This window comes from Mercenaria mercenaria, chromosome 16, assembly GCF_021730395.1.
Source record: "Mercenaria mercenaria strain notata chromosome 16, MADL_Memer_1, whole genome shotgun sequence".
In the NCBI taxonomy this organism is placed as follows: domain Eukaryota; kingdom Metazoa; phylum Mollusca; class Bivalvia; order Venerida; family Veneridae; genus Mercenaria; species Mercenaria mercenaria.
This window is the reverse complement of record NC_069376.1, coordinates 64,253,336-64,265,593: the sequence shown is the minus strand read 5'-3', so window position 1 is coordinate 64,265,593 and position 12,258 is coordinate 64,253,336. Positions and strand designations below refer to the sequence as shown.

At 36.4% G+C, this 12,258-nt stretch overlaps 1 protein-coding gene across 3 annotated transcripts in view; it reads left to right on the top strand.

Annotated features, from left to right (window-relative positions):
- The window catches only part of LOC123541301 (zinc finger C2HC domain-containing protein 1A-like), a 38,286-nt gene that overhangs the window by 18,042 nt on the left and 7,986 nt on the right, over positions 1–12,258 (top strand). For 2 of the 3 annotated variants that reach the window (XM_053527263.1, XM_053527264.1), the window contains 2 exons: positions 3,671–3,819; positions 7,342–7,496. In XM_053527263.1, coding sequence (XP_053383238.1) covers positions 3,671–3,819; positions 7,342–7,496 — 304 coding nt within the window. Of the gene's footprint in view, positions 1–3,670; positions 3,820–4,958; positions 4,982–7,341; positions 7,497–12,258 lie in introns of all 3 variants that reach the window. The other variant, XM_053527265.1, reaches the window with a different exon arrangement.

The window sequence follows — 12,258 nt, the reverse complement described above, 5'->3', positions numbered from 1 at the left end:
CTAACTTTAATCACAGGTATTTAGACAATACCTGCTATTTGCAGACATACCTGATTCCACATATAATTAATTCCACACATAGATTTTTCTGCATGTAGCTGATTTTATGCATAGATCATTCCACACATAGCTCTTAACAAAAAAGGTAACCAGTTTCACCCATAACATGCTCATTCAACACTTACCTGAATTCACTCATAATTCAGTACCTAGTAAATTCCCAACATATTTAATTTACACAAAAGTCAGTTTTACAAAAAAATTTTGTCAAATATTGATGTTCAAGGTTGAACTATTGTGGTCAATGATTGTCTGTCGTCCGTTGTCTGTGAAATTTTCCTTGAAACAATATCTCCTCCTAAACCACTTGGCCAATTTTCGTGAAACTTTACAGGGATGTTCCTTGGATGGTTTTCTTAAATTGTTCAAAGAATTGAATTTTGTTCAGAACTCTGGTTGCCACGGCAATCGAAAGGAAAAACTTAAAAAATCTTCTTGTCCAAAACCACAAATCCTAGGGCTTTGATAGCTGGTATGTAGCATCATCTAGTGGTCCTCTACCAAGATTGTTCAAATTATTCCCCTAGGGTCAAATATTGCCCCGCCCTGGGGGTCACTTGGTTATGAAGACTTATACAGGGAAAAACTTCGAAAATTTTCTTATCCAAAACGCTTTGATATTTGGTATGTAGCATTATCTAGTGGTCCTTTACCAAATTTAAAACTATTCCCCTAGGGTCCAATTTGGCTCCACCTTGGTGGTCACATGGTTTATGTAGTCTTATATAGGGAAAAACTTTGAATATCGTCTTATCCAAAACCACAGGGCCTAGGACTGTGATATTTGGTATGTAGCATCATCTAGTGGGCCTCTACCAAGAGTGTTCAGTTTATTTCACTAAAGTCAAATATGGCTTGCCCTGGAGTCACATGATTTATATAGACTAATATAGGGAAAAACTTTGAAAATATTCTTGTCTAAAACCACAGGGCCTAATGGCTTTAATATTTGGTATGTAGCATCATCTTTTGGCCCTCTACCAAGATTGTTCAAATTATCCCCTTATGGTCAAATATGGCCCCACCCTGGGAGTCAAATGGTTTATAGACTTTTATAGGGAAAACTTTGAAAATCTTCTTGTACAAAACCACAGGGCCTAGGGCTTTGATATTTGGTATGTAGCATCGTATAGTAGTCCTTTACGAAGATTTTTCAAATTATCCCCCACGGGTTAAAAATGGCCCCGTCCCGGGAGAGGGACATTTAGATACACTTGTCTTCAAACAACATCTCTGAAACCATTGGATGGAAGTAAATGAAACTTGGTCTGGATGTTCTTTGGGTGGTTCTCTCTCAAAGTTGTTGAAACAGTTCCGCATTGTTGCACATAGGGGCCGCCAGAGCTAAACATAGAAAAACCTTCTAACAACATCTTCTCCTCTTAAACCGCTGGTCAATTTCAATAAAATTTCACACAAATGGTCCTTGTATAACCCTCTGTCAAGGTTGTTCAAATTTTTAAGATTCTTCAAAAAACATGGCCACCAGGGAGCGTGGTCACTTTTCCTTATACGTATATTGTGGAAACTTTAAAAATCTTCTTGTATGAAACTGCTGGCCCGATCTTGAAATTATTTCACACAAGTGGTCCATATGTAACCCTCTGCCAAGATTGTTCAAATTAATACAATTTGTCAAAAAACATGGCAACCAGAGGGCGTGGTCTTTTTTCCCTATATGAATATAGCGGAAACTTTAAAAATCTTCTTAATATGGAAGTGCTTGCCCGATTTTTAAATAGTTTCACACAAATGGTCATTGTGTGACCATATACCAAGATTGTTTAAATTTTTAAGATTTGTAAAAAAGCATGACTACCAGGGGGCGTGGTCAATATTCTTATATGAAACTGCTGGCCCGATTTTGAAATAATTTCACACAAATGGTCCTTGTGTGACCCTCTACCTAGATTGTTCAAATTATTTTGTTTCATCAAAAACATGGCCCCCACACACACACACTCCGAAAAAAACACACCAAAAAACAACAAAAACACACACACATACACATTACCTGCCTGTATTTACTTAGTAGACACCTTTAACTGTTCAAGCAAGCAACTAAATTCAGGTTAGCGATATAGGGCCATCATGGCCCTCTTGTAGTTTCCTTTATTGCAGTATCTTTCTCTTTTAATGTTGTATTGAGTGTTTCATAGCATATATCATTTTTAATCTCTCAAAAGTGAAGTTTTTAAAAATATTTTTGTTACGTGGACCAGCTGTTCAAAGTACTGTAAAATCATTAGTATTTGTGGGGGACTAATTTTCATGGATTTCATGACTGTGTAATAAACATAATTAAATCCCAACAGGTAGATACAATTCATGTTCCTTTTATCTTGAAATATTAAAAATTATGAATTCTTAACCCTGCAAAATAGCTATACTTACAAAAACCATGAAATTTCTTGCTCATGAAATGAAATGATTTTACAGTGTATCACATAAAATGCATTATACTGGAATAAAATTTACTGACAAGATACAACCTGTCATTTTAAAGAAGCATTTAGCTAGTGCTATTAAAATCTGCTGGAAGCTGCACTTACATTATTTGCAAGTATTGATCAGTCTAATTAAAAGGATGTTCACATTCAAAATATGTGTATATATACTATATGAGCCATGCCATGGGAAAACCAACATAGTGGCTTTGCGACCAGCATGGATCCAGACCAGCCTGTGCATCCGCGCAGTCTGGTCAGGATCCATGCTGTTCGCTTACGGTTTCTCTAATTGCAGTAGGCTTTAAAAGCGAACAGCATGGAGCCTGACCAGACTGCACGGATGCGCAGGCTGGTCTGGATCCATGCTGGTCACAAACCCACTATGTTGGTTTTCTCATGGCACGGCTCATATTATTTCAGTTATATTGAGTTCAGCTAGAAGAATATTTACTGTTGTTTATCACGTTTGACGTTTGCCATCACATAAGTTGATAATACACTAGTGTAATAAAGCTTTGACGTCGACATCGTTTAAAGTATAGGAGACGTTTGTCAAATGGACTTCTTTATAATAGTTAATAAAGTAGAATTTTTTATATTTCCGCAGGAAAAGCTAACATGTGATAAAAGGAATATTACATTTGTGACTTTTCACATCAAATTTATTAAACTCATTGAATAAAATTGATAAAGTGCTCAGCAGAGCCTTGCATTTTATTATTTTATTCATTCATTTATTAAATTCAATATAAAAAGACACTCATGTAATACCCTCTATATCACTGTAGTTTTCACTTATAGATCACTGTTTATAGTATATGTCTATAGCATATAGTTGTGTTTGGTTGCACTGATTTGTATACAATATTTATGCCCAAGAAATTGAGTTTTTTGTCCATTGTTTTAAGTATATTTTACCATATATTTCTGTTCTGTGGAGAAGAACAAATAATTGTCAGTAATTTTCAACTGACAGCAATTAATTGAATAAATATGATTTTAATTTTACAAGCAACATTATTCTAGATACTTTCAAAATATTGAAATATTTCAGTTGATTGCAGGACATTTAAGCTATACTGAGTATCCTTTATACAAGAGTTGATTATGTCTAGCTCCAATCCAAGCATATAACTAATAGGAAATGTAATTTTTTTTAGATGCTGGCATGGGTAGGACAGCAGGTGGTTATAGTTCTGGCTCCCAGGGTTATAGTGCTGGTTCTCAAGGTTCTAGTTCTAGGGGCCGGGCTCCAGCACCAGCAGGAGGGGTAAAGAGTCGACAGCCCCCAGCCTCTCAAGGAACCTACGTAAGACTTCTTAAATCTATTCTTAAATGTCCTATTTCCATGTTTTCCTTTCAGAGAAATTGCGGCTTTTAAAACTTGTTCTCTTGATATTGCGTATAAATGATTATTTTAAAAAACAGCCTTAATTGATCAACTTCTTATAGTGCCAGTAGATTATCTGCTTATAGGAAACAAAATAATATGTAAACTTGATCAGAATTTAGCAGCTTATTTGTTACTTTGCATGGAAGCACAATACTCTTAAAATGATTTATATTTTGTTATATTAACCCTTATCCTGCTAAATTATGTCTCCCACCACACAGTGGTGTGGGAGACATATTGATTTACTCCAGTCTGTCTGTCTGTCTGTGTGTCTGTCTGTCACAAAGCTTGTCAGAGAATGTCTGCACTCTAAGTCGAACATTTCTCATTGGATCTTCACCAAACTTGAACAAAATGTGTTTGACCATAAGACCTCGGCCAAGTTCGATAACTAGCGGAATCCGCTAAGGCTCTTTTGAATAATGGCCCTTGAATTACTGATTGGATCCTTTTGTCTAGACCATCCAGAGAAACTAGTCATTTTTCATTGGGCAGTTGTGGGAGACATGCACTTTTCTCAAAAGCAGCTCTAGTTTCTATAATGAACTTGTCCATCTTTCAATTTAGATAGTACCAGTAACTGTTAAAAGGTGTGTTTACCAAAAAGATTCAGACTGAATGGCGAACGGTGCAGACCATGGTCAAACTGCACATCCGTGCAAGCTGATCTTGGTCTGCACTGGTCGGAAAGGCAGAATCACTTCCCACGAGCAGGCTAAAGGTTAATGTAATAAGAATAACAATGAATATAATGGCATGATTATGTTACATTTCATTTCTAAGGTGTAGATTTATTTTGTCAGTCTGTTAGAGACTCTTTTTTTTTTTTTTCAGTATATATGCTTTTAATAGTTTTAGTGTCAATCATTAATTAAATAAAGTTAAGGGGTTAGATTTATAGGCTGATACCATAGAAGATTACTGTGCTTAATCATTTAATGCACTTGTCGTGGCCTTTCTAAGTAGATAATTTAATAGGAAATTCGTAAATTTTAGTTTTGATTAAGATGACTTAAATGTTGAAAATCAATTAAAAATTCAAGTTTCTTTAATAGCAATATGAGGATGTTGCTTCAAGGTAATGTAATTTTGTGTTTTAAGTTAAATGTCTGATATTGTAAAGAAATTGACTTCTTTGAAGCTTTTCATTCACATTTGGCTTTTAACATGCGAACATTTGTAGCTCACCTGAGCACAATGTGCACAAGGTGAGCTTTTGTGATCGCCCTGTGTCCGTAGTCATCAGTTGTCCGTCCGTCCGTCGTTAACAATTTGACTGTTAACATTCTAGAGGTCACAGTTTTGGTCCAGTCTTAATGAAACTTGGTCAGAATGTTACCCTCACCAAAATCTTGGACGAATTCAATATTGGGTCATTTAGGTTCAGAAACTAGGCCACGAGGTCAAATCAAAGGAAAAGCTTGTTAACACTCTAGAGGTCACAATTTTGGCCCGATCTTAATGAAACTTGGTCAGAATGTTACCCTCAATAAAATCTTGGACAATTTTGATATTGGGTTATTTGGGGTCAAAAACTAGGTCACCAGGTCAAATCAAAGGAAAAGCTTAACACACTAGAGGTCACAAATTTGGCCCAATCTAAATGAAACTTGGTCAGAATGTTACCATCAATAAAATCTTAGATCAGTTCGATATTGGGTCATCTAGGGTAAAAAACTAGGTCACCAGGTCAAATCAAACAAAAAGCTTGTTAACACTGTAGAGGCCACAATTATGACTGTATCTTCATGGAACTTGGTCAGAATGTTAATCTTGGTGATCTTTAGGTCCAGTTCTAATCTGGTTCATGTAGGTCAAAAACTAGGTCACCAGGTCAGATCAAAGGAAAAGCTAGTTAACACTCTAGAGACCACATTTATGACCATATCTTAATGAAACTTTGTAAGAATGTTAATCTTGATGATCTTTAGATCAAGTACAAATCTTAGTCAGGTGGGTTCAAAAACTAGGTCACTAGGTCAGATCAAAGGAAAAGCTTGTTAACACTCTAGAGGCCACATTTAAGACTGTATCTTCATGAAACTTAGTCAGAATGTTAATCTTGATGATCTTTAGGTCAAGTTAAAATCTGTGTCAGGTAAGGTCAAAAACTAGGTCACAAGGTCAAATCAAAGGAAAAGCTAGTTAACACGCTATAAGCCACATTTATAAATGTACCTTAATGAAACTTTGTCAGAATTTTAATCTTGATGATCTTTAGGTCAGGATAAATCTGGGTCAGGTGGGGTGAAAAACTAGGTCACCAGGTCAAATCAAAGGAATAGCTTGTTAGCACTCTAGAGGCCACATTTAAGATTATATCATAATGAAACTTGGTCAGAATGTTAGTCTTGATAATCTTTTGTTCAAGTTTGAATCTGGGTCATGTGGGGTTAAAAACTAGGTCACCAGGTCAAATCAAAGGAAATGCTAGTTAACACTCTAGAGGCCACATTTTTGACCATATCTTAATGAAATTTGGTCAGACTGTTTATCTTGAGGATTTTTAGGTCATGGGTCAATGTATATCAGGTGGAGTCAAAAACTAGGTCACCAGGTCAAATCAAAGTTAAAGCTTGTTAACACTAGAGACCTAATTTTAAGTTTGAAACTCATGAGAATTGATCAGAATGTTTGTCTTGATGACCTCTAGGTCAGGTTCGAATCTGGGTCATGTAGGTTCAAAAACTAGGCCACCAGGTCAGATCAAAGGTAAAGCTTGTTAACAATCTAGAGTCCAAATTTATGACTGTATCTTCATGAAACTTGGTCAGAATGTTAATCTTGGTGATCTTTAGGCCAAGTTGGAATCTGGGTCATGTGGGGTCAAAAACTAGGTTACCAGGTCAAATCAAAGGAAAAGCTAGTGAACACTCTAGAGACCACATATATGACATATCTTTATGAAACTTGGTCAGAATGTTAATCTTAATGATCTTAAGGTTAAGTTCCAGTCTGGGTCAGGTTGGGTCAAAAACTAGGTCATCAGGTCAAATCAAAAGTAAAGCTTGTTAACAATTTAGAAGCCACATTTATGACTGTATCTTCATGAAACTTGGTCAGAATGTTAATCTTGATGATATTTAGGTCAAGTTCGAATCTGGGTCGTGTGGGGTCAAAAACTAGTTTACTAGGTCAAATTAAAGGAAAAACTAGTTAACACTTCAGAGGCCACATTTATGACCATATCTTAATGAAACTTGGTCAGAATGTTAATCTTGATGATCTTTAGGTCAATAGGTCAGGTGAGTGATACAGGGCCTTCATGGCCCTCTTGTTAGCTTTGGCAACATTTTATTAAATTATATGAAAATTGTTAAAACCCAAAACAAGCCTTAGTAAGGATTTGTATGTGTTTGGATGTATATTTTGTGATATGTTGATTCTGTCAAGTAAATAAATAATATTGTCTGTTACTGTTCATGTGTATTTGCTTAGGCAAACAAATATGCTGACCCCAGTTCTGGGCAAAATGGTATAATGAATGATCCCTTAAGAGTACTTTCTGGGCGGTCTTTAAAACTAAGAGAAGACAGAAGGCCCGCCTCAAGAGATAAACCGTCCAATCAGAACAATGTATTGTCAGCCAATAGGTATCTTTGCTGTATATTGCATGCATAATTAATATCAGGACTCAAGCTTCTATATAACCTCAGTCTCTTCAACAGTATTTCAACACATTCATAGCAACTTGGTCTCTATATGTTTCTACATTCCCGAGGCATTTGGGATTAGAATTTATCATTATGACAAACTCTGTCTGAAAATTGCAGCCTTACTTCCTCTTTTGGTCTCAGCAATTTTATTAAGATCTTTTGCCTTTATTTATCCAGAGGCTGTCCAAAGCAAAGGTTGAACTGTTATTACAGTACACATAGTTGATATTTTCATGTACAACTTGAGTCCTGACTTACTAAACAAAACAATGCATGCTTAAGATATTATTTAACTTAACCTTTACTGTGAAATCATTTTTATTCGCGTAGGACGAATTTTTGCATATTTCGCGCTAGAACCGATGCATGAATTTAAGACCGCGCTATTATTATTTTTTATACGCCCGTTTGAAAAACGGGACGTATTATGGGAACGCCCCTGGCGGGCGGATGGGCGGTTGGGCGGGCGGGCGGGTGGGTGGGCGGCGTCCACAGACCTTGTCCGGAGCATATCTTCTACATGCATGGAGGGATTTTGATGAAACTTGGCACAGTTTTTCACCATCATGAGACGGAGTGTCATGCGCAAGAACCAGGTCCCTAGGTCTAAGGTCAAGGTCACACTTAGAGGTCAAAGGTCAAATTCAAGGATGACTTTGTCCGGAGCATATCTTCTTCATGTATGGAGGGATTTTGATGAAAGTTGGCACAGTTGTTCATCATCATGAGACGGAGTGTCATGCGCAAAAACCAGGTCCCTAGGTCTAAGGTCAAGGTCACACTTAGAGGTCAAGAGATACAAGAATGAAAAATTCAAGAATGACTTTGTCCGGAGCATATCTTCTTCATGCATGGAATGATTTTGATGTAGCTTGGCACAGTTGTTCACCATAATGAGAGGGAGTGTCATGCGCAAGAACCAGGTTCCTAGGTCTAAGGTCAAGGTCACACTTAGAGGTCAAAGCATACAAGAATGAAAACTTTGTCCGGAGCCTATCTTCTTCATGCATGAAAGGACTTTGATGTAGCTTGGCAAAATTGTTCACCATCATGAGACGGAGTGTCATGCGCAAGAACCAGGTCCCTAGGGGTAAGGTCAAGGTCACACTTAGAGGTCAAAGGATACAAGAATGAAAACTTTGTCCGGAGCATTTCTTCTTCATGCATTGAGGGATTTTGATACAACTTGGCACAAATGTTCACCATCATGAGACGGAGTGTCATGCGCAAGAACCAGGTCCCTCGGTCTAAGGTCAAGGTCACACTTAAAGGTCAAAGGTCAGATACAAGAATGACTTTGTCCGGAGCATTTCTTCTTCATGCATGGAGGGATTTTGATGTAACTTGGCACAATTGTACACCATCATGAGACGGAGTGTCATGCACTGGTCCCTTCTTTTGAATTACTTCCCTTTGCTGTTACTATAAATAGCTTATATTGTAACTTTTTATACGCCCGTTTGAAAAACGGGACGTATTATGGGAACGCCCCTGGCGGGCGGGCGGGTTGGCGGGCGGGCGGGCGGGCGGCGTCCACAGACCTTGTCCGGAGCATATCTTCTACATGCATGAAGGGATTTTGATGAAACTTGGCACAGTTGTTCACCATCATGAGACGGAGTGTCATGCGCAAGAACCAGGTCCCTAGGTCTAAGGTCAAGGTCACACTTAGAGGTCAAAGGTCAAATTCAAGAATGACTTTGTCCGGAGCATATCTTCTTCATGCATAGAGGGATTTTGATGAAAGTTGGCACAATTGTTCATCATCATGAGAAGGAGTGTCATGCGCAAGAACCAGGTCCCTAGGTCTAAGGTGAAGGTCACACTTAGAGGTCAAAGGATACAAGAATGAAAACTTTGTCCGGAGCATTTCTTCTTCATGCATAGAGGGATTTTGATATAACTTGGCACAAATGTTCACCACCATGAGGCGGAGTGTCATGCGCAAGAACCAGGTCTCTAGGTCTAAGGTCAAGGTCACACTTAGAGGTCAAAGGATACAAGAATGAAAACCTTGTCCGGAGCATTTCTTCTTCATGCATAGAGGGATTTTGATATAACTTGGCACAAATGTTCACCACCACGAGACGTAGTGTCATGCGCAAGAACCAGGTCCCTAGGTCTAAGGTCAAGGTCACACTTAGAGGCCAAAGGTCAGATACAAGAATGACTTTGTCCGAAGCATTTCTTCTTCATGCATGGAGGGATTTTGATGTAACTTGACACAATTATACATCATCATGAGACGAAGTGTCATGTGCAGTTCCCTTCTTTAGAATTACTTCCCTTTGTTGTTACTATAAATAGCTTATATTGTAAGTTTTTCATTACTAGTCGTAGGGAAAAATCGAGACCACTTTTCTGTAGTACAACATGCATGCTACCTCCAATTTTGAGGTGTATTTTGACCAGTCTCTACCTGGTAAAGATTTTTGTGAGGACTTACATTTTTTTTTTTTTTTGATTTTTTTTTTTTTTTTTTTTTTTTTTTTTTTTTTTAAGATTAACTTCCCTTAGTTGTTACTATAAATAACTTATATTGTAACTTTTTTATAATTGAGCGTAGGGAAAAACCAAGACCACTTTTCTGTGGTACAACATAGATGTTACTTTCCAATTTTAGGTGTATTTTAAGGTATCTCTACCTGGTAAGGAGTTTTTTTGTGGACTAAGAAAAACAAAACACTTAGTTATTACAAAAATTACCACAAAATTAAAATTCCATTTGCAAATACAGGTGCTAGAGTAAAGAAATTTGCTGTGACGGGCGTATATTGTGACATTCTTGCACTCTTGTTCATTACAAGTCGTAGGGAAAAATCGAGACCACTTTTCTGTAGTACAACATGCATGTTACATCCAATTCTGAGGTGTATTTTGAGCTATCTCTACCTGGTAAGGATTTTTGTGTGGACTTGTAATTTTTTTTTTTCGATTTTTTTTTTTTTTTCTCTTTAAAGATTAACTTCCCTTAGTTGTTACTATAAATAACTTACATTGTAACTTTTTTATAATTGACCGTAGGGAAAAACCAAGACCACTTTTCTGTGGTACAACATTGATGTTACTTTCAAATTTTGGGTGTATTTTAAGGTATCTCTACCTGGTAAGGATTTTTTTTGTGGACTTAGAAAAATAAAAGAATTACAATAATTTCTAAAAACAACAACATTGTAAACAACTAGAAAATTAAAATTCCATTTGCAAATACAGGTGCTAGTGTAAACAAATTTGCTGTGACGGGCGTATATTGTGACATTCTGCACCCTTGTTCATTTATAAATTGAAAATGCGCGAATAAAAGCCCGCGTGAAACAGTCCTTTTTTACGTTTGCGCGAAATTTCATGACAACAAATTTAAATGATTTCACAGTATCCTGCTATATTTTTAAAATGGTCTGTCATTCAGTTTGGGCAATACTATTTATTATTCAAAGGGGTGTTTGATAAAAATTTACTGACTGAATAGCAAACAGTGCAGACCATGATCTTGGTCTGCACTTGTCACAAAGGCAAAATCACTTGCCGCCAGCAGGCGAAAGGTTAATTATTTAGCAAAATTGTTAATTTTTCAGTGGTAGTAAGGTTTTAAAGATTTTATGTGATTCTCAGTTTTATTCAGGACCTATGCTAACATTGGCATCTGCTGTGTCAAAATTTTGTCTTTATATTTTGATGCACATGCATATAATTTTCCTATTCTATATCGCATTTACTTTACTTTTACACCAGTATTTCATTAATTATGCCCCCTTCTTTACATAAAATTTAATGTTAAAGTTAAGACACACTTTTAGAAAATGGTGAATTTGGCGAGCAACATCGCGAGCCCTTCTCTTACCCCTATCCATCATTGAAAAAGTCAAGTGATCTGACAGCTCATGTAACTAAGCAGTTAGCAAAATTTGAAGAAAAAAAAATGAATGTCTTGGTAATCTAAGGAACTTAAAGATATAAGATAAATTACTTCTGTGTTTTGAATAATAAATGATAAGTGTAAAATTTGTGTTAAAGTAGAATTATCACTGAAGATTTAACCATTATTTAAAGTATTTCTTGCATGTCTTGCCCATGGCTTAAGTGTAATGTTTGTAACTTGCATTGTTTAAAAGCATGACAGTTCTCAGCTCATAAACTCGTGCATGTTTTCTTCTATTTGCTATTAGGACAGTAAAATAAGATTGCCTTATGCATGCAGTCCTCATCTTTGGTATTAAGAATAATGAAACTGAAAACATTTTTGTTGATCATGCCCTTTTTGCTTGAGTACCAGTCTTTGCTTGAATGCACATATATTTGGCACCATAAAATTAGAGAACTGATATTGCCATATAATTGAAACCTAAGGTAAAGGTTGTTTTCTATGTTTTTATTTTAGCCTAACAATAACATACACATAGTGTTTTGCATTTTGGCAGGTGATGTCGTCTTCAATAATATTTGCCTGAATAAGTTTTCTAGTTTACTAATTCTTGGCTTTGCTTTATTTTTTTTATTCAGCGCTTTACATTTTTACCTTTCTTTCTTTTCTTCATTTCTGTTAAGTATGGTAACTCCATTGTATAATTGTAACTGACAGAAGATATATAAGTTTTTAATACTGGACTTTCGGGTGTAAGTGTAAAACAGATGAGATTTTTCACTTTTGAAATTACATTTGATTTATTTTGATTGTGATGTTGTTTTTTTTTTTAATTTC